Source organism: Ammospiza nelsoni, chromosome 24 (assembly GCF_027579445.1).
Source record: "Ammospiza nelsoni isolate bAmmNel1 chromosome 24, bAmmNel1.pri, whole genome shotgun sequence".
In the NCBI taxonomy this organism is placed as follows: Eukaryota; Metazoa; Chordata; class Aves; order Passeriformes; family Passerellidae; genus Ammospiza; species Ammospiza nelsoni.
In genome coordinates this window covers 538,622-561,483 of record NC_080656.1, presented here as the reverse complement: position 1 = coordinate 561,483, position 22,862 = coordinate 538,622, and the positions used below count along the sequence as shown (strand labels likewise).

Sequence of the window (22,862 nt, the reverse complement as noted above, 5' to 3'; positions counted from 1 at the left end):
GGCCAGTCTCGCCAGGAGAAATCTCTAAATCTGATGAAATGCACACCAACCAGGCTTGCCTGTAGTCCAGAAAGCCTTTTGTTCCCTACTATGCCTCACCCAGCAGTGAGTCTTCCTCAGGAAACAGAGTGCCAACATGTGATTTGACTTCCCATTGTCACCAGCAAAAATGGAAAGTGAAATAAATCACCAAATGCCGCAGAGATCAGCACCATTTGTCTGGGCATACTAGTTAAGAGTGACTAGGAGGCTATTGAAAAAATAAACTAAAATGAAGATCTGCAATACATTCATTTGTACAAGAGCATTACCACAGCAGGCAAACATGACAACATGGAGTTAGAACTCAATTTAGTACATCTACAGGTTGATCTTTCAAGAATAAGGAGTACATCCTTTTCCCCGCTGGCTGTGTACAAAACATCCCTGTAATACCTCCAAATGAAAAGCTAGTAAGCAGCTTAGCCACATGTGCTCCTGATCAGGTGGACACCTGATTACATAAAGCCAAGCAGGCTGGGTTTGGCTGCCAGGGAGATTAGTTTAACGTCATTTGCAGAACATTGGTGTTTTGATCATTCATCTTAGGTTGCAACTTAAAACTCCTACAAATGCACAAAAAGACAGAATTTTGTGTTTTAAACATCAATCCTTCAGAGCAAGCATTAGAACCAATGGACATTTAAAAGCTAGGCTAAAAGGTGGATTGCACTGCTGTATTCTTTGGTACATGTAGATTTTCCATGTCCTCCCATAAGGTAGCATAGCTTAGAGAACACTCAATCACAAATATATATTTAACTCCAACTGAGAAACTGAGAAGGCAGATGGAGGTGGAAGTAGTAAATCTAGTGCTGAACAAGTTAAAAAAAAAGACTGTCATTCACAAGCTAGATCTCCATGTGAAGTGTGTGTGTGTGCATGCATATATATCTCCCTGCTTACAGCTGCAGAAATTCATAAATTAAAAAAGTCAAATCTCATGTTAAGAAATTAGTCTCAAAGACAACCCCAGCCAAATTATGCATCCCAAAATGCACTTTTCCCTGTGCACTGCCCCTCAGGAGCGAGAGTGCTGCTCCTACAGCACCAGCCACTTGCCCTATACAAGTAACAGTATTAACAGGCTAAAGTTACTTCTATCTTATTGTATCTGAGGAGGAGCCATCAACCCTTCCAAACCAGAAAAAAACAAGTCATTTTGGATAATTCACAATAAAAAGAACCTGACAATTAACTGACATCTTCCTTCTTACTACTTTGTAACTCACACTAGTAAGCACATGATAAGTATATATCTACATATGGAAAAGTTTTTATGTACAATATTGTCAACCCATTTCTCCCCACAAACCTGAGACTTATTGGCACCTACAGGAAAAAGGTGAAAAGGGAAATACCCAAAAGCAAATGATAACATTAATATAGTTAATGCATAGTCACAAAGCCCTAAGTACTCAATTTAAGATACCCAGCAAGTAAAACCTGTGGTAGGAGATGCCATTTCACTGTGATAAACACACTGCAAGTGGAGAAAGCAGAACATGCCCATAATGGGTGCAGACAACAGTTTGGAGGGGGAAAAAAAAAGGGGGGGGGGGGGTCAATCTTGCAATTTCAAGTACAATTCTGAATTAAGAGCCTCACCAGAAGGGTTTCTAGGCCATTGTGAATATTGAAAGGCTTCCAATTAAGAGCAAGTATCATCTTAAATTAACACCATGTTTCAGAGGCGCTGACTGCCTGAACTTAAAAACAATGACACCAAGTTTTACTGCACAGAAGAAGCACAAGGGCAAGAGCCCCAGGGATTGCATCAATTTCGAAAGCCTGAGGAGTTAAAGAGCAGAGTGTGAAATGCCAAAGTGTAAAAAAAGAAAGAGAAAGGCTTTGCCTTCTAACAAGAAATAGATGGGGATGGTGTACTTCTCTTCAATTTTCAGCTGAGGAACAAGGCCTTGGTTTAAGTACATGTGTAGAAGCAGAGGCTACAATCAAGTGACTTATTCTTCCAAGATTGAGCCCGTACACCTCCAAGACACACACAGGGAAAAGCAATGGCAGAAGTTTTACAAGGCATATCTAGAGAGAAGCACAACTGGAGCAGAGCACAAGGAACTGCACTAATCCTTCCCTGGACTCCCAGGAGCTGGAGCAGAAGCAGTGTGTAATTATAATACAGCTAAAGCCACCTACAGAACAGTTTTTGAGTTACTTGCAGGTGATGAAACGACCACTTTAACAAAAAAGTCATTCAATCCCTGGTAGAGCTATTAATGACTAAATAACATTTAATAGAGGTGATAATTATTTCACAGGTGAAACAAGAGCTGAAGGCATCCTCCAAAAAGAAGCACTTATCACGTGCCATCCTACAATGCAGCAGAAAATCCAGAGCCTCCCCGCAGTATCAGATTTGCTTTATTTCCATATCTTTGTTTCAGAGGAGCTTTTACTGAAGCAAAGAAGAGGCACTGCATATTATCACCTTCACAGGAAGCTGTATTTCCTAACACTAAGAAGCAAAGTTTTAGGAACTGAGAGCAAACTAAAGGCCACAGGCTCAAGACTGGAATTTTCCTGAGCTGCTTCTGCTCAGGACTCAAAGACCGAAGTGGAAATTTCCCTAGGTGGAGTTCTTTGTTCGATGCCGCAGGCAATTAGAAGTCCCCAAGGTCTGCAGAAATGGCACAAGGCTGATATTTTGCCAGGGAGAATTTAAGCAATACGAGACAAAAATAATAGCATGAAATTCTGCTGCAAAACACACCCTTCTTTTCCCCCCTCCCCCAAATCCTGGTGACTTGAGCAGGCAGGTAACAGATGCAAGCATACAAGAGAGCTTTGGAAAAAGACCAAACATTATTAAAAAAAAAGCCGTATCAAGTCTGCATTACCTTTGATTTGATTACACAAAAAAATCAAGTAATAAAAAAAAAACTTTGCACCTTCAAAGGTCTTGAGGGCACAGCAGAAGTAGTTCATCATTGGAATACAGATCTAATTAGCATAGATTTATAGTCTTTTTCCAGTTGGCATCAGTGTCCTGTTTGAGTTTCTTGGGGACTTCACAATCAAAACAAGCAAAATTCAGACACATACTGCTATGGAAAGAAACACATTAATTGCTGGGATCCATGATTGCTCTAAACTCTTCTATTCATATTCATTTGGAAGAGAGACTGTCAGAGGTTATCAGCCATCCCCACACTATGATCTGAAAGGGAGACCGACTGTCACCAGCACCAACCCTTGGGAACGCCCTAGTCAAGAGATCAGATACAATAATTTAGGAGAAAAAAATAAACTGCCACTCCCCTTGCTCTGCCCTGCACAGAAAGAAAAACAGATTGTAGTTGATAAGACGATTAGCGGGTGTTCCAGGGACAGGGAATGGGAGCTAAGATAATCAAGAGACAGAAAATCCACCTAATGGGACCATGCCAATCCAGCTGAACTAATAACTGCAGACATGGTTACATGTTCTCCATAACTTTCAAATGACATCTTGATTATTTACAAAAACCAACTGCTTGCATATTTTTCATCACATTAGCTGGTAAAATCCAGTAATGACCACAGTGTAAAACCCAGAACAAAACCATTTACTTCCTAAGCTCTGCATCGAGAGTGGTTCTTGAGCAAATCTGACAGCAATAAAAGACTTGAGAACTGCAGTCTGCCACCGACAAGACAATGGGAAAGAATGCAGCAAAAATAAGGATTAAAATGCCACAGTTGACATTTTATGCCAGCAGACGAAGGCGGCTATCATGCCTTCAGAGGAAGCAAACTGAATTGCAGGAACATTTTCATTTTAATCCTTCTCTAAAAGGACAGTGACCCCCTCTCTGGGGCCGCTGGCCCCTCCTGGAGAGTCAACATGTGACACAGCCACTCTCCCTCTCTGCCAGTCCTGGGACGGGCCAAACTTGAGATCTGTTTCATCACACAGACACCACCAGGCCTTGGAATAAAGTGACAGCTAGATTTGTTTTCCAAGCTGATTTTCATGGCACATGTCCCTAAGCAGCAGATTCCAGAAGGGATATGCATAGCAGCCAAATTTGTCTCGGATGTAAGAGAGGAAGTGACCTACAGCTGGAGGAGTTGCCAAACAGGTGCAAGAGATTGGATGCAGCACCAGGCAGTCCCCTGCCACCAAGGCAATGCCAAGGAACCTGATCTGGGCATTAGCTCCATGCCCTCAGAGCAGCTCCCCATCCTTCCTGCAAGATAACCTCCCGACGAGTTGTTCCGCAAATCGTTATCAACCATGTCCCATTAATTTACAGAAATTTAACAGAAAGATTGGTACAAAGTATGTGGAATAGTATTCCTCAATAGCAACCAAACAAGCAGAAATCACAGACCAGACCAATTTTGTACAACATATATTAAAAATATCCAAGTTTACTGCCAGTTAGGAATTACCACCATCTTAGAGCATTAGATTTTTGCATCACACTGAGGTAGATGTTCTGCTTAACCAAGCTTGCTAAAATTTACTGTAAACTCTCAAATCAAGCCATTCACAAACAGCCACCAGCCTTTTCTTTATCCAGCCCTACATAAACCAGAACCTCCACAAGACTGATGCAGCTGTTTTGCATTTCCAAACAACATTCAGGCGTAGATTAGTAAACTCTGTTTACGTGCCATTTCTCAAGCTCAGCACATACTTAGCTCCTTGTTTTTCTCCTTCCCTCTAATAAGACAAGTTATAGTATCAAGTTTTTAAACTCACAAGATTTTCTCCTACTCATCTTGTTGTTTGGAGAGCTAGATTATACTGAGTTTTAGATTTAGGAAAAAGCTGGAATTTCCTCTGTCCAGTTATTTTCATATATGCAAATACAATACGCGTTTCATACATACAAAAGTAATATATATTCGTTTATGTGTGAACAAGTGTGTATTTATATATACACACACATACAAACACAGACTCCTATGGGCATCTAAGGCATTTATATTTGAAATGCATAGCCTTTACACTTGGCTGAAGCATCTTCCCCGAAAGCCGAGGTACCAGTTCCAACACAAAGATCTATTTTGGATCCATCATCAACCAAATGGATTCGTTCAACCGAGATTTTTCTGTAGGGAATAGCCCTCTAACAGTCTTCAATGCTTCTGGACCCATCTGAGCTGGCCGCTCCTGTTCCCGTGCCAAGAATGCCGAGGTCACGTCCCCAAAAAAACAGCCCCAAGCATCCCGGTGAGACGGAGCTTCCCGTCCAGATGAGCGGCCTGAGGGACACGGCTTTCGCGAAAACACCGGTAAAATACGAACTCACCACTCCAGGAAGGTCTCAAAGACGCTGGACAATCTCCAGGCGGCTCCACACCAGCCGAGACACCCCGAATCCCGCCTACCTCCCGCCTATGCATCGGGTACCCCGGGGGAGCCCTCCCCCACAGCCCTCACACACCTCGATGTATCCGGCGAGCGCGGCCGCGGGCCCGAGAAGCGCCAGGAGGGGCAACACCGCGGAGCCCATCGCCGCCGCCATCACCCGCCGCCGCCCGAGCGCAACTGCGGCCGCAGCGCCCCTGCGGGGACCCGCCTCGCCAGGCCACGCCTCCGCCAAGAGCGACAGCCGCACGCGCCAATCGAGAGGCGGCAGCTAGCCGCACCTCCGCAACGCTATCAGCCAATGGGACGAGGCGCACGGTGGGTAGAGCCGCCCCCCGGCGGGAAATGGCGGCCAGCGCTGACGGGAGCTGTGGGGGGACAGTCAGGGCTGGGGCGTGGCCTGGTCGGGCCTTGCCACATCAGGCCCGAGGGAAAACTGCGCATAGCGAGCCCCGGAAAAGGCCGTGGCTTGTATGGCCATTTGAAGGCTAAACGCTTCACCTCACCACTGCGGTGAGCAGGAACATTCTGGGGTAATAAAAGCCTAATGAGGCGTTTTCTTCATCTAAAAATAAAACTATGTTTCCCACTCAAAAAACCGTCTCTACGTCTATCCCCGATTTCTCAAAGCTCTCGACCCATGTGTAACCATCAAGTTCCCAGCCATTTGGGTTTCATAAAAAAACTCAACACATATGTCCTTCTTAATTTTTTTTTTCTTAAAATACAGCTGTTGAACGATAAGAACGATAATCTTCATGGCTTCATCCTTCTGCCAACACCAGGTGCTCACCAGACATGACCTGGGAGACATCACATATGTTGCCACACAAGCTGCTCTGTAAACACAGCACAGCTCTCCATAAACTTTAAATAAACATGCATGTATTTAATTAAAAAACAGACACATCACCATTACCACCTTCAGTTCGTGTTTCTTTTCAATCAGAGCACAGCAGCAGTTCCTTCCAGTGCAGATGTTCTGCCACTGCTAGTGCTGCTATTTCAGGACACATTTCTGGCTTTAAAACCAGGTTTTTGTGCCAAATTTGCATTGAGGGTATTTTAATTTCATCATGCTACTTTAAAAATGGAAATTTAAAATAATTAGAATTTTAAAATAAGCAAACCCTTCAGGAAAAAAGCAGATCTACCAAGTGCAGTTGCTGACACCACAGAACTTCCATATGTGTGCAGAGCATTTATTAGCCCCTTTTTAGTACTTTCCTTGGTTTTCCCAATGGAAATGTAGGTCAGTCAGCTCAGGGATGACAAATGACCACCTTGAAGACGCAACTGCTAAAGATCCCACTTGTTTAAAAATACCAATATATTTTAGACTTGATGGATTTTTTTTCACACTGACGTGCAGTGAACCCATTGGCATTAAGTTAGAAAAGCAATATCATGGAAATCACAGAATGGTTTGGGTTGGAAAAGCTCATCTCATTCCAGGCCCCTGCCATGCGCAGGGACACCTTCCACTAGATGAGGATAGACTATCCTATAGATTCCATATATTTGCTTTAATTTTTGTGTGAAGATACGTGAGGTGCTTAAATGGGATAGAAAAAGATCTTAGCAGAGAACGTCCCAGTTACAAAATGTTTCCATTCTTAACTTCCATATTCTTTACTGGCTCTTACAAGTGCCGTTTTCTGAAATAGGAACATTGCTGAAATATTGCAGATGGGGTAAATCTGTATGACAGATCAATAAGCAGCCCTGTATTAATTAAAATTGCTGACTGTTCCACTGGTCACTTACTATAGTCTCTTTCTTACAGTATTTGAAAACCCTTAAATCTCTTTTACTGCAGTCCTCTGGCATATATAATTCTCTTTTTAGTCTGGCCAAGTTCAGTTGAAAAACAGAGTAACAAGTTGCTTTTGAAAACTGACACATTTTATGTAAGTATTTTAATGTGCAATATGAATACAGGAGTAAATAACAAGACAATTCTGAGTTAGGCTTTTCCCTTTACTTAAAAAGGAGGGATGGGTTTTTTTCCCCCAGTCTAAAATGTACAAGTTCTTTATAAATCTTTGGGATGGGACTTTCATTTGAGGTTGAATTTATATAGTATTTAAAGTGCTACATAAATTAATTTACTTTTAATATTTATATAGTGCTTGGTGAAAATTTATGTTCACAGCACTGACTCCAACAGTGTGATACTTGTTTCTCTGAAAAACTTGAAATCTAGTGACTCTTGGAGAAGTCTCTCTGATAAGTATGAGGTACAAACTTAGCTGCATCCTCACCTGCTCCTAGTCCTGAACTGTAGATACACCAGGGTGTTAGAGCTGAAGTCCTGCAGTGAGGCTAAAACACAGGATATTCCTCTTCAAGAGCCAAGGCCATCAGTGCTCAGTTCACTGCCTAAAAAGCAAGTGAGAAATCAAAGTTTGAAGAATAACACATTTCCCTTCATACAGAGAGATCAGTCCTACCAGGACAAAAAGTCCCCAGAAAAAAAAGGTTTTATCTCCCAGACCTTGGTCATTCCTTGGTGATGATCAGGAGCTCTACATGCAACTAAATTCATATGACTGCAGGATGGCAGGGAGAGAGATTGAGATAAGAGCTTCCAGCAAGATGCAAATGGAATTCCATCAGTTGGGAAAACCACAAAGGCTTTTAGCATGGAAAGGATTTGGGGATGGCTTTTTTCAGCCACCTGCCCACACAGGTCACTGCAGGCATAGTGGCATGATGGCCGTGTTTAATTCAGTGCAGAGGTCTGTTTCAGGTGAGCCCTGGTACTTGTCTGTTGCCTGTGACAACAGCACCAATTTGAATCAACGCTCCAAGGCTGCAGCATTCCCTAAGACACCTCTCCTGCTGTTAAACCTGTTAAGTAAGCAACAGCTTACATTTACTTCCAAGAATCCCATTTTACCCAAGTTCTGGAGCTCTTGGTGCCCTTTTCCAGGACATCTGGGCTACTGAAGCACTAAGAATCTCATCCTCACCTTTGGCTGCCAATGTTTATTCTGTAAGAAATGTTTCAAGTGATCACCTCTGCCCCTTTTGACTTGCAAGACCATGATTGTGTAAACAAAAAGAGCATATTTGTGATTGCAAAAATGTACTCTGAAAGAATAATGTTAAATTCATGATAAAAAGAGCAAACGGAAGTCATCAAGGAATGCACCTGGTACCATTAAATTCTCTCATTAAAGCAGCAACTGTACAAAACTTATGCATTGAGATCCTTTCAGTACCTGGAGAATGAGTTCAGAAGTGAGGAAATCTTTGAAGATTCCCACCATTCTCCTGAATTCCGAAATTAAAGTGTAATATTAGTCTAACCAGTGAATTGTAATCCTGTACAGCTAAACTTGATTGAAGATTTAAAAGGGGGATCACATCATTTGTACTAGTTCTGTGTGGCAGGTATGTGCAAGGTAGAGCTTGCAGAGGTAGAATTGAGTCAATCTGCATTTTAGGAGGCAGAATGCAAACTGAAGTTATAAACAACTAAAGAATATGGTGGGATTAAGTAAAGAACTCCCTATTGCTTATTATTGGAGTATCATAATCATACTCCAATTGTACTACTGCTGAATACAATTCAGCAATATAAGAAATACTAAGCAGTGCTTCTAGGAAAAATATAGTGCACAAATGATGCCCACCTAACTGCCCCAACTCATCTGGAGCCATCCTGCCCTTCAGGCAAGACCTCTACCTATCATCAAGGCTGTGTAAGGGGCAGAAAGCAATGCAAAACTGTTACTAGTCAACTCAAACTTGATCCAACATCCAGCTATTTAAGTGCCTGTGGGACATAATCTTTCTCCAGACTCAAAAATAACATCAGAAGGTTGCCAACCTCATCTGGAATTGGACATCTGTATTTGGCTACAGCACTTCTGTGTGGAAGTCCAGGGTTCTTGCAGCCTTGCAGCTCAGCCTTCCATTTGTGACTGAAAATGACATAGTGGGGACAAGACGTAGGAGGTCCAGCAGCAGTGAGATGAAGGAAACTGCTGAAGAAACTGGGCTTAAGATATACAGTGAGAACAAAGATGCTCCATAGAAAGATGGTAACAAAAAATGCAGAAACGTTGAGAGGCAGACAGGAGCTTAAAAACAAAAAGGTGATTTCTAGAGGAATACAGTGAAGTTTAGAAGAGTGAAAGGATGGAGAATAACAGGGATAAATGGAATAACTGCAGACGCGAGAAAAACAGCACAGAAATCTGTGAAAAGAAGTGACTCAGTAAATGGTGGTGGACAGTAAGCCTTTGTTTCTGCTCAGAGACTTCTTTAAAAGGGATTGGCAGGGAAGGGAGAAAATCTACCCTTCATTATACCAATAAATCCTTAACTCTTGCTAGCCATTTTCCCATTGCTCTGGTCCATGCCTGAAACAGTGTCATTCATCTGGTTTCCACTGACGTGTCTGAAGTGGGCAGATCTGCACAGGAGTTTGTGCTGTACTCACCTCAAACAGCACAGTCCTTGCCTACAGCATGTAACAGACTGTTAAGGAAACAAGCCTGGCATTAATACTCCTGTAACTGAAATCTTCAAAATAACCCTTTTGTTAGGTTTGGAGATATTACAGCTTTGCTGAAGCACCAGCACAGAAAGGTTCAATTGCATTGGAAAATGAAAAATGCATCAATCCAGGATGCTTAAGGGCAGCACAAGAGAATGGCTGCTAAGGAAAGCTGCTGCTCCTTCAACACTCTGCATATGAATCTCAGCATCCAGAAAATGTGCTAAATCTATGATCTCCTCTCATTTCTAGATGGGGGGCAAAACCATTGGTGAATTTAATTGGACAATTTGTTTTTCTGAAGACTAGCCAAGGCAAAAGCAACATCTGAGAGACAGGAGGAATCCATTTTGGAATAGATTTGCATGTATATAGGATTCACTTCCCAGGAAAAGAAATTACTTCTGATATATAATTCAATAGAGTAATGAGCCCACATTCAGACTGAGGATCCCAAATACAGAAATAGCAGAGACTAGCCACCTTTTTAGCTAATACACAAACTGGGAATTTATGCTGCTCATTTTCTCTCTACAGATGGATCTGAGGCTTTGAGCACTGGCAGCAATGCCTGATGCTTCTCCAAGCAACTGAACACAAACATTGAACGTGACACTTCAAGAGAGAACTCAAAGACTGAGGTTCTAGAGGTCTACAAGTAAAGGCACAGAGAAGATGTGGTGGGGAGAGAGGAAGGAAAGGCTGCTTTGCAGAAAATATTTAGTGAACTCTCATCCTCTTGCTCAGTGAGACATATTATCTTCCTGCAATGGCATCCTGTCTCCTTTATCTCTTCTAGTCCACCTGTGAAGACTGAAGCGATGTTTAACCTCTGAAGATGGCAGTCAGTCGTTCATGAACCCAAGCAACCAAACCATTCCAACCTAAATAAGCTGAGTCCAACAGCTGTGGTAGAGAAGACATCTGAAAGAGAAAAAGCCCACCATTAAAAAGAATCCATCAACAACTGATATTGGCTCATTACGGTGCTGAGATTTCTCCTGTTGTTCTTGGATGTTTCTTCCCTCACTCCTCCTCTGCTTTCCTGTCTCAGTCATTTCAGCAGTGTGAAAGGTTGTTCATTTTACAGAGGTCTTTAATGAAAGATGAAAATTCAAATATGTTATAATTAGCTGCAGTTCCACATAAGTCAGTATTATTGCAGCTTTTATATTAGATCCTCATTTGTCCCACAAATGATTGTGTCAAATATTACAGTAGAATGATTAATGACATCAGACATAACGGAAGGATTAAGCATTGATACAGGAGACTTGCTTGAGAAGAATAATTTTAACTTCTTTTCACTTATAATTTATTTTTGTCCTCTACTGTAAAAGAAACCTGAAATTGAAAATAAAAATGGCTTGTGTTCCTGGGAAGTAACAGAAGAGATCTGATTCATGATTTAATTCTTCATTCAGTATTCATTGGTAGATTAAAAGCCAAATCATCGTAACGAATGGCACAGCAATGAACAACATGGAATATAAAACCTCAGGACTTGTCCTGCTGAATAAATGTGGAATCATTTACATCTTTGAAGATAAGTGTAATTCAACAGCAAAAAATTGATTCCTCCCTCTGCAATCAGGTCTGATTCAGCATCTGTTCCATCAGGCATCATGGAATTGCCTGTGCTAACAAGCTGTTTCACGGCACACCAAAGTCACCTTTTATTTCACCCCCAATCACTTGTTTGAGCAGTTACTCAGTTTGCAAGAACAGGGTGTATGAGGAAGTTATGACACAGGAACAGGCAATAAGGAATTTAAAATGTCTAGAAGACACATCATGTCTGATAATACAAATTACTGGGAACTGTAGTTTTCCATCAGCTGCATGGTACCTTTAAATGCTTTTTTTCCCCTGTTGCACTTAAAAGCAGAATAACTTCAAAAATCCCCTCCTTACTTTAATTTGGTATCAGCACAGAAGGCTGCAGTTTGAATCATTCTATTTAAACAAATATTAAGACATTTCCTGTTACAATCATTGGGGCCTCACAGTTCTCAAACACCGAGTCATCCTTCTTATTTCAACACATGAATATTGACTTTAGGTGCTCGAAATGCACACCTGGAGACACAGGACCTGCAGCTTTGCCTCCAGCACTATCACCAGACCCGACATTGGGAAGGAGCTGTAGGGTCTTTTCTGAGCAGCAGCCTGGTCTTCCACTGATAGTCAGAGGAAAATCAGTGGGATACAGGAATTCCCAGTCACAGGAATTCATATTTGCCGACCTTGCTCTACAAGTTCTTTATTTCAATGCTCCAAATACACCCAGGGCTCAACAGCACTATTGACTTACAAACTCATTCAAGAGAGAGGCTTCATATTGTGCTCCAGGGTTTTTATAACCTTTGAAACAGAGTTCTTTGGAGGGCCATAGGAAGTGAGATGTAGCAGTGCTTTGGCAGGTTTTAAACTCCTAAAGCAGCAAGAAGTTTGAATATAGGTTCTCTTGGTGATAAGAAATACAGAAATACATGTATTTGAAGTCAGTGTCAGTTGAATAAAGGCAAAGGGCAGGACACAGCTGAAAAGAACTAGGACATGTAAGTAGAAGCTGAATCCCAGTGTCTCCAAGGGAAGGAGGGGGCCACCTACAACTTCCACCCCAAACCCATGGCCTGAGGGGGAGAACAGGCTCTTTCTGAATCACATTTTCACAGAAGCTGAGTCAGCTCCTGAGAGATCTTTAACTAAGTCTCTGTTGTGCAACTTTCCAATAGTCTTTTCCCATATCTTGCAAAAGGCTGAATTTGAACTTGCTCCATTAATTTTACCATGATTTTTCCCTCATAGGAGAGAGAACAGCCTGTGTCTTTTGCCACTCAAAGCTTGCCAAGGCTTGAAGATCTCTTTTCTCCCCCAAAATTAAAGACATTGTGCCCCACAATACTGAAAAACACCATTTTGAAGGAGAGCTTCACACTGATATCAGTGTATTCAGTGTTTTTGGAAGCAAATTACTAGGCTTCCTCCAACTCTAGGTGCTCCTGCCTTGTCTCAGTCACTTGGTTGACTCCCCAAGGTCTCCACCAAAATGTAGCTCATTGGCTAAGTTATAGAAAAGGAGTCTTAAGTAGAGCACTCTATTGAGGTTTGAGTTTTCACTTTAAAATGCAAACGGATGGTAGTTAATTCCCCTTTGGGATTTTAGAGCTTAATTTAAAAAGGGAAATGATGATACAAAAATATGTATCAGAAAGCATTGCAGTGTGAGAATGAATCCTTTGCCACATGAATGCAGATTCTTAGGGTCAGCAGACATCTTCATTTATCTGTATTTTAATAGTTTCCCTCAAAACTCCTTTTGGCTAAATTCTTCCTCAGTGTACTACTCGGTACAGTCTCAGTGGACAACAATAAAGGCAAAATTTGACCATGTTTTCTATTTTCTAAAATCTTATAGATCAGCATATTTAAACACATCAATATTTTGCTGGGTATGATAAATAACACCCTCATTTCTGTTAAGATGTCTAACAAGACCTTTTCCATACTTACTGAAAATACAGCTGGATGACAGGCCCATTTGCCAATTCTTTGTCAACTGAGAAAGCTAAAAAGCAATAAAAAAAAAAAAAAGGCTGCTTAGCAAAGATGTTAAATCAATGTTTGCTAACCAATTGCAAAAGTCTTCCATCTCCCTTTCTTTTTCACAGCTACCATTTTACTTCTAACAGGGGAGAAAATAAGCATATATAATTATGTCTTTAGATCAATTTATGCTTAAACACATATACACAGATACATCTCTGCAACCTTACAGGGACCTGGTGATGCAAGTACTGTAGTTAAAATTCAGAGTGCTCCAATCCTTGCATGATAAGAACTTCAGTAACTCAACCAGCTTCCTTCTATTTGTTCTGTCTTCTGGAACACATATCTGTACATAACCCTTCAAAAGAATCACTTCTATGCACACAGACACTGGCTAAAACACATCCACCGGTTTTCATAAACCTTATCCCAGCAAAGGATGGAACTGCATCAGCATGAGATAAAAAATACAGATCACAGCAGGCAACTGCAAAGTTCCTTGTCTATGTTTAGGAAGGTGCAAACCTGGGGTCAGGGTGATTATCTAGAAATTATTTGTATTTGGATACACTTCCTTTGGCACATGGGCGCAGAGCTGTGGCCAGGAAGCACATGTGGGGTGGTAAAAGGGGAGCAGCCCCCAAGCCAAGGGTTCCCCTGGCCAACACCATGTACTGATCCAGGATCAGCTGGATCATCTAGAAAAAGCACATGGGTAGATCTCTTGGCAGGGTCAGTAATTAAATATTTGTATCACCTGAAAAACAACAATGACTTACACAAGCCTTATTTCAAGCTTTCCCTCTTTCTGTACAAGAACGTATCAAATAGTCAAACTTTTTGGTTTTGCCCTTCTTTTTGTTTCCATGTTTTTCTTGCATATTGCAAACCGTCCAATTTCTCCAGGCTCTGTTCTCTTTTTTTTTGTTGTTGTTGTTTTTGTTGTTGTTTTTGTTGTTGTTAGACTGACTTCAGTCAAACCCTAGATCTGAAAGCCCCCAAACAATCAACAAAGAACGTATTTCGGTGTGGTAAATTTGAAAAGTCACAATAAGGGCTGTGGTATGGTACTATGATATCACTCACAGAGGACTGTTACTTCATTGTGAATAGAAACAGCATCTGGCACGGGGCAGGAAATCACTTAACAAAGGAGAATCCAAGAAGTACAGCAATGAAAAATAAGATTCAAATGAGTTTATGGCTAGGTAAGTTGTTGTCTTTGTTGGGAAGATGTTTCTTTAAAGTCAGGGAAGGAAAAATATTGCACATGATGTCTTTCTGCCACCTTCAACTCCAATGTTTGTCAATAGCTTTTTAACAATTGCATGATTCACTATTGAGTGTTCCACGCCAAGAGAAGTCAGCATTCTGTACAGCAGAGGGCTCTTTCATTCCTTTTTATTTCATATTTCTGTTATCAACCAACATGTCAGCTGTGAAATAAAACCTGGAGAAAAGCTTTGAAAGGAGATAAATTCCCAGCAGGTGTCACAGAAATATTGAATTGACATTTAGTCTTTGTTACACCTTCTGTGGGGTTTTCACAGAATCACAGAATCACAGAAGTTCAAGACTGGAAGAGACCTATAAGATCATCAAGTCCAGTCGATGTTCTAACTGTTCAACTAGATCATGGCAGCAAGTGCCACATCCAGTCTTTTTTTGAATTCTTCAAGGGATGATGACTCCACCACCTCACTGGGTAAATGATTCCAGTATCTGACCACTCTTTTCTGTTTTGCTGTGTTACAGTTGCTCTATACTAAATTAAATAATAGAATTTTAAAATACTTTTTTCTACACTGAAAGAGAAAGTGTGCAGGTAAAAATAAAACTAGGTAAGTGATGGGAAAAAAAGAGAAACAGGCATCACCAGCACAGTTCCTAAAAGTTCTGCAGGGAATTAATGAGGAAAGAGCAGAAAAGGGGAGCCAGGATGTGGAATTCAGTGCAAAGATGAATACAGGAAATCACAGAATCCCAGAATGTTTTGGATTGGAAGGGACCTCAAAGCCCATCTCATTGCACCCCTTCCATGGGCAGGGGAGACTTTCCACTCGACCAGGTTGCTGCAACATGGAGCATCCAACATGGCCATAAACACTTGCAGGGATGGGGCAGCCACAGCTTCTCTTCTCTGTGCATTTACAACCTTTTGAGGTTGAGGAGAACCACTAGGATGTGAAGCAGCTCATTCAACTTTTAGGGTGTTCTTGGGTGAAACAGAACTTGCCAGAGAGAATAATTCAGCCCATATTAAGCTGATCCAAGTAGTGAAAAATGACCTTGTCATCTTAGACCTATTCCTGTTCTTTGCCTTCCTGAATACCTCAGCAATTATAAGAATAACTTTCAAGATAATCTTACCACAGTGGCAATGACATTTCAGTGTAAAAATCAGCTTCTGAGGGACTGGGCCTGCAGCTGCCAAGTTTCTTGATTAAAAAATACTCAACATTTGCTTTGAGAAGTGCCATTGCTATTATCATGCTCTATTATTCAGGCAAATTCACTAAGCAGCACATTTTGGAAATCAGGGATCAATGTCTGGGCTCTTTTGATAAACTTGAAGAGTCCAGACCCTACCTGAGCTCCCAGTGGGGTATACTGGCTTTAGAGACAGTCTTCCCAAGCAAACAGATTTAAGAGCCCTGGGAAATACCAGTTGTATTCTAACAGCAAAACTCTGGAAACAAGTCTCCAGGGGGATCCCTGCAAAATGAAGGCAGAGCAGGCAGAGCAAACCCAACATGATGCAGGACACACTAGCACTGTGAGCTGGAACTGCTGCAAATCTTTTATTGTGAATGGCAGCCTCATGTTCTGGCAAGCAAATCTGGAATTTTTCCACTATGTGCAGGCTGGAGTTACAGGAATTCAAAGCAACAGTTTAACAATTCCATAATAACAGAGAAATGCAAAGTCCTGTCCTAACTTAACCATGTAAATCTGCTGCTTTGAAAAAAAGCACCTTTGTTTTGGGTCAGGCTTGCCAGGTGCCTGGGCACACCTGGAGTACATAACATTTGGGTGCACCTGGATAACATCACCTGAACTTTGACAATGAGGATTATTTCCTGAAAAAAGACTAGTTCAAAAGGTTATGTTCTATTCACTAAAAGATTTTGGGGAAGCAAATTTTTATTTCTTCCCAGGCTACAGTATCTGCATCCTTCCTCCAGTTTGACTGAAGCACAGCAGAAGCCCTGCCAGCATTCCCTGCTCTGGGCAGTTCTGTGCTTTCCCCCTGAACAGCACAATCTTTTGTTTTTCCTGTCTGTGAGACTACAGAAATTTCTTATTTGTAGGCATCTGCACCGAGGCAGAGGCCGCAGCTTCAATCTTAATGGCTGTCTGGAATGATATAACTTGTTTTTTATCAGCTTCAGAGATAAGGCAGCCTTAACTCCCTGAAAAATCCTGGCACTTGCTCCATTTGATTCCTCCTGTTCTCCTAAACCAGGTGTTTTCAAAGCTATTCATATACCTGTCTACAGTGTGGGTGGAATATACTTAACTTCCAACTCAGTTAAGTTGGAAAGCATTCCCTCCTTTTAAACTGATCACTCACTAAACAAACATTTCTCTTCTACCCAGACAACTACCCTCTTGAAGGACACATCTGACTGCAAAGAAGCACACTGCAAAAATACTTTGAATGTAGTCCAAAATGACACCAGTCCTAGGGTCTGCTCAGACAGCACCTGCTGCAGGGTCAGAACTCACACAGGAAACCCCAATCCCCAAGGGGTGACAAACAACACAACCCCACCCACAGGCCATAAGGGGGGTTCCTTAAAATCTCAGAATGTTGTAAGAAAATGTCAGCAGTGTTTTTCTTTCCAAAGATCTAATTTTTAAAATGTTATGATAAAAAATAAAAGAATAACTTAAGACCATAGTAAGTAAAGGCTTGAAATTAAGGAAAAAAAATCCAACCACAACTGTATTTTCCTTTTTTGTGCGCCAGTCCTATAAGCTGTTAACAAATAGGGTAATAATACAAATATTAGATTTAAGACTGACTCGATTTATACCTTTATGAAAAAAAAGCCAAACCAACTTCTCCAAAAACCCATGGCTAAATCAGGCCTAAGATCTACCTTTAGCACCTGAGCAGCAGTACACTATTAAGTTAGACTTCAGAGGCCACTCATAAATCCTCCTGATCCCAAACAGCTTCACCTGGGACTATCCCCCCATCCCCAAGCCCAGGAGTCCTACTTAAGCCAAGTTTAGGGCCATTGCTTCTTGTCTGAGTAATTCTAGAGGAGTCTTGGGTTTTAGCTTAGTATCAACTGTAACTGGCTATGGATCTTGAATCTGTGCTATTGCTGTAGATTAGGTAAGTTACTAATGGATTTTGTCCTACTTTCTTTACCAGCCTCCATCATGACATGCAAATTTGATTCTAATTTTGGACTCAGGTCTGCCTTGTCCTCTTGAACTTGCCTGCTGATCTGTATTTTTGAATGCTCTCTGGATGTCGTCTCTAGATGAATCTTAGTTATCTTCTATAGGTGCTGAAGGATGGAATGGGAACTGGTGAGTATTTCCACAAGCTTGGACATCCAGACATTTAGATAAGAGCTGGGGCTATCCCAGGGGATGTTTTTTGCCCTTAAAAATTAATCACTTTCTAAAACTGCATCACCTGTAATGAAATCTTGTCTGTAAAAGCCCTGTTGCCCCACTAGAGCAGCAGGGCTGGGTAGACAGCTGGGAATGAGGAATGTGCTGGACAGCAGGAAACAAAAGGAACATGGTTTGTGTAGTCTGACAAAACAAACCTCAGTGAGGATGTGATTGCTGTCTATAAACACATCAGGAGAGTAAACACTGCGAGTAAGGATAAAGACCCTACTTAAAAGGCATGAAATAAGTAGAAATAGACTTTAGAATAAAGAATCAACTTGTCTTCAATGATGTTTTTAGTTTCTTGTTCAAAACTGCAAGAATAAACATCTCAGTTTCTCATCAGGGAAAGCCTGCTCAAGTTATATACTGAGGTGTCTATGACAGAGAGGATTTGGTAGCTTGGAAACCCTCTGCCAGCTCCTACATCCATCAGAAGGTCAGACTTCTAATTTCTAACTCCTGCAGAAGGAGAAAGACTGACCATCTGACAGAAAAATATATATATCTTTATACATCCTGAAAAAGGATACAGAGTTTTCCCAGCTAGGAGACTTACTTTTAGCTCTTCTATAAAAAGCCAAGATAAGCAAGAGTCTAGAGTTAGTACATGTACTAAATTAAATCTCAAAATACAATTTTTTAAAAGAAAATGTGGCTGCTGTCTAAACATCTACCATAAGTTATCGCTGAATGTGGTTTTATGTTGCCCCTTTTATTCATCTACCAAATGTATGCAGAAGCAGGAGGAAGATCTCTGAAGATCCTTCTTTCCTGACAGAGGTGGAGGAAAGCTGACTGTCATTGCCACATTTTGAAAAAGGTTGTCAAAGGCTGGATCAAATCCTTTCCCAGTGCTGGAGACAAATCTGGAAAAATTAAAAATCTTGTATAATGTGCTATCATTTCAATAATTATTTTATAATTTTAAATGGTGTAATAATTTTAGTAGAGACTATTAAACCTTTATTTAGCTTTCTAGTGAACTCAGAAACATCAAAAAGCATGGAGAGTAATTCTGGCCTGATTAATGGAAAGGAAACCCAAACATCCTCTGTGTTTACTTTGCAGTTGATGCACAAATTATTTCCTACTAATGACAATGCTTCTACACAGCCAGGGCTGAGTCATGGAGACATCTCAACTCCAGTGGGAAATCAGCTGGTAGGGTTGGGTGCTGGCAGTTTAGGGCTGTCAGGATCATGGGAGCTGAGATCCTTCCCAGAGAAGAAATGTGTGCACTGAACGAACAGTAATCCCAGCTAAAGAAGTAGCTGACCTGGATTTGAAAGTGAACTACATCTGTCCAGCACAGATTTCTGGGAAATGCTCCAAGAATGAACAAGTCTGGCAATGCAGAGAAGAACTGGGTTGCACTGGAGTTACTGTACTTGCCTAAACGGGGCTGACTGGAACTGTTGGAAAAGAAATGAAATTTAGCAAAATATTTAATTATAGTGAGTTGTGTGTGAACTGGTTTGTTAAAAAGTAGTTTTGCAGCCGTTGAAAAGTGTGTTGAGTTTTGTGTGTGTAACCTAGCAGGTAGTCTTAGGGATTTAATAAATAATTAAACTAGTGCAGGAAAGTAAGAATGCTAACCTGTCTAGAGGCAGCATACAATGCTCTTAGAATAAGATAAGCAGAGGTTTAATGATCTTGTTGTGAACCAAGGAATGTATCACAAGGGGTCTGTGACCAGGTAAGGGGAATGGAGGACTGTTTTTTTTTAGAGACTAGGCAAGGGGAACAGGGAACTGTTTATTGGAGACTTTGTTGTGAATCGCATGTATAAGAGGGAAGCACCCATATGTGAATTTGGGGGCTCGGACTTTGGGACGTGAGTCCCCCAGTTCCCCGGGCCCTTAACAAAGCACCCACAAAACTTATCCGAGTTTTGTGTCATTTATCAATCGGGCAACAGAACCACGACATCAGGCTGGGCCTCCACAGGAGCAGCTGAGCACAAGAAGGAAAAATCCCTTTCTAACCCTGCAGGATCTTGCAAAGAGACAGTTTGCAGCAAAAGCTATGATATGCCAAGCTCCCAGTTGATTTGTCTCCTTAAAACCATGGCATGTCAAGGCATCATCAGGAGCAGCAGCTGCCTTTATAAATATTGTTCTAATGGAGTCAGGGAGACGTTGGTGTGTGAGGGGCAAAATATTTTCTCTGCAGGCATTTTGGCATCAGGACTTACTTTTCCTATCCCAACGTCCCAGCAGAGCTTTGCTAAATAGCTTTTCAGTGAACTGAAAAGCTGCCTTTTCCTAAAACTTGCTGTATCTTTTACCAAATGACCAGTGAAAATTAGGGGGATTGAGGGCAGGGTGATGATGCAAGTTGTTTCCTGACTTATTTTTGTGCCTCTTTATTATTAACAATTGGAAGAGAAATGCCACTTGGTTGGGTACAAATCAGGCAAAAAGAGAGCCAATAGTGAATACATGAGGTGAATGCTTCAGCTAATGGTATGTTTTTCATTTAAAATAAAATTTAAATTTTTGAGTTGATGTAGGTACTATTACAACACCGTCAAACTTGTTTTAGTCATTTTGGCAGTTAAAGGGATTAATTCAGCATGTTTAAAAAACAGACAAATTTTCTGGGGGAGGAGTGATCCTGAGAACCAAAATAAAATAACTTTATTGTACTTGTATGTGTTTTACATGAGGCCATTTTAATTAAATTTATTGTGGCTTACTCAAAACTAGCGAATTCATGTTTTGTATTCTCTGTGCAGGATGGAAAAGTAATTACATTTCAGTTGCATTATAATTTAGCAGGTTGTCACAGACACAGGGACAGGGCTAAAGTTCTTCCATCTTCTCAATTGGAGTTTTAAATCGCAGCCAGCTGCTGACTTACATGAGGGTGGGAAGTGGGTGCCACAAAGCATAGCCCAATTCCATGTGCAGTTTAATTTAGGAATCTAGACCTAAGTACCTACTTGTCATGCACAGAATGAGACTGGGAGGTCACCAGGACCAGGAAGGCAGTGGCTGCTTCTATAACTCAAATGAGTTTAGAGCACTTAAGCATTTTTCTTTGTCATATTTAATCTATATGTTGCTCAAAATGGGATTATGTCATGGAGAAAAATCCAATAACCCAAACAAAACCTGAAATATCCATATGGATGGGAAAAAAACCCCAGAAAATCTGTCCAGGGGTCTGAGAGAGGCTTGGGGAGCAGCTTTAGGGAGTAGGGTCCAGGGATGGGAGGCTTCTTTTTATGGCAGAGACTTAGGAGTGGCTTTTCTAGGTGAAAGGAAGGGGTGAGGAGGTCCAAGGAAAAGAGGGCAGAAAGCTATTCATGAGTCAATTAAATGGGGTGGAGTTCCAGTGTGCTTTTCCACCTGGAATCTGAAAAGGGGGGGAGAAGCCAGTCAGTACACTTGCTTGCATCTAGGAACTAGTGGAGAAATGAATGTTGGAGTCACCAGAGGGAAGAGACAGAACTGGTTTCTGTCAGATGAGAGAAATTGCTGCAGCAGCAGCATCCAAACGAGATGATGCAGGCACGGAGACAGGGATCTGATGGCCTGGGAAAGCTGAGCAGGGAAAGGAGGATTTCCAGGAGGGTTCCAGCACCTTCCAGGCTGGAGGTGAAGAGGGGTATTTCATAACCTACCCTTGAACTATGCAGATTAGAAATAAATAAATTAACCTCATGTGAAGGCCTCTGTCTCTGCCAGCACAAGGCTGTGGGGGAAACAAAGCCTGTGCTGGAGCATCAGAAACAACACATGAAATGTGGGAATTACAATAGGCATTACATCAGATGCCGGATACTGCAGGATATGAATCACACCAGCATCTGGCAGCTTTGGTGCATCCACAGCAAACTTGCATTAATTTGACTACAAAGGGAAAAAAAATAACCTGTGGAACAACTTTCAATGTGAGCCCTGTTTCAGGAAAGGGCACTGTTCTGTATTTCACCATGGGGCTACATCTCTTGTGGTACAGCCACCAAGTCTTTAAAAATGTTAGGGAGACTTTTGGAAAACGTAAATAAAAATACACTTTGATTTTTTCAAAAAAAGTGACACATGCAGGTTTTAAAATTTATAAGAAATAAAGCAGTTTTGATTACTTTTATGTGTTTCCTTGCTGTCCTGAAGTTTCAGTACAGTACAATGAAATTGAAGCTGGTTCTATGGGACAAAGAAATAAACTGGCTCCATGACTCCCCCAATTTAAATTAAGAAAACTGCCCAGAAATGTAAAGAAGTATAGTTAGGGGGAAAAAAATGAACAAACTTCTAAATTAAGCTAATTCTGCTGACTTGAGGTGTAAAACCCATATCTAACATTTTAATATCAAGTTCATAAACACAATTTAGAAAATTTGTATCTCTGTGGGCTGTTTTTGAAATTTTGATTGCTCGTGGAAGGGGGTCAGTACAACAGGGGATGATTTCAATTTACAACAGCAGCTCTTAATTTAAAAGACTAGTCCAGGCTTTAAAAAGACAGACCTAATGGAGAATTACATTTAATGGCACCAAGATCTGACCCTGTCACTGGTCTTCCAGCACAGAGACTGAGCAAAACCAGTTCTGTAAAAGTAATGATTAATATTTAACCCAAATTTCCCCTATCTGTCCTGCTGGGCTTTGGTCAGTTGGACACAATGGCCCATTGAGGGATCGGTGGCTGTCCACACTGCAGTGAGCAGTGGTTTCACAGTGCTCTCACACAGTCCATGAAGCCATTGAGAATAAAACTAAAAGGTCCTAAACACAGGGATTGTCTGGCTTAAATATCTACTGAGCTGCTTGGTTAAAGAGTGTGTGCTAA

General features: G+C 41.2%; 1 protein-coding gene across 3 annotated transcripts in view; it reads right to left on the bottom strand.

Annotated features, from left to right (window-relative positions):
- The window catches only part of APLP2 (amyloid beta precursor like protein 2), a 50,234-nt gene extending 44,669 nt beyond the window's left edge, over positions 1-5,565 (bottom strand). For all 3 annotated transcript variants that reach the window (XM_059488316.1, XM_059488317.1, XM_059488318.1), the window contains exon 1: positions 5,436-5,565. In XM_059488316.1, the coding sequence (XP_059344299.1) occupies positions 5,436-5,516 (81 nt within the window). In that variant the 5' untranslated portion in view covers positions 5,517-5,565. The remainder of the gene's footprint in view (positions 1-5,435) is intronic.
- Positions 5,566-22,862: the final 17,297 nt, after the last annotated feature.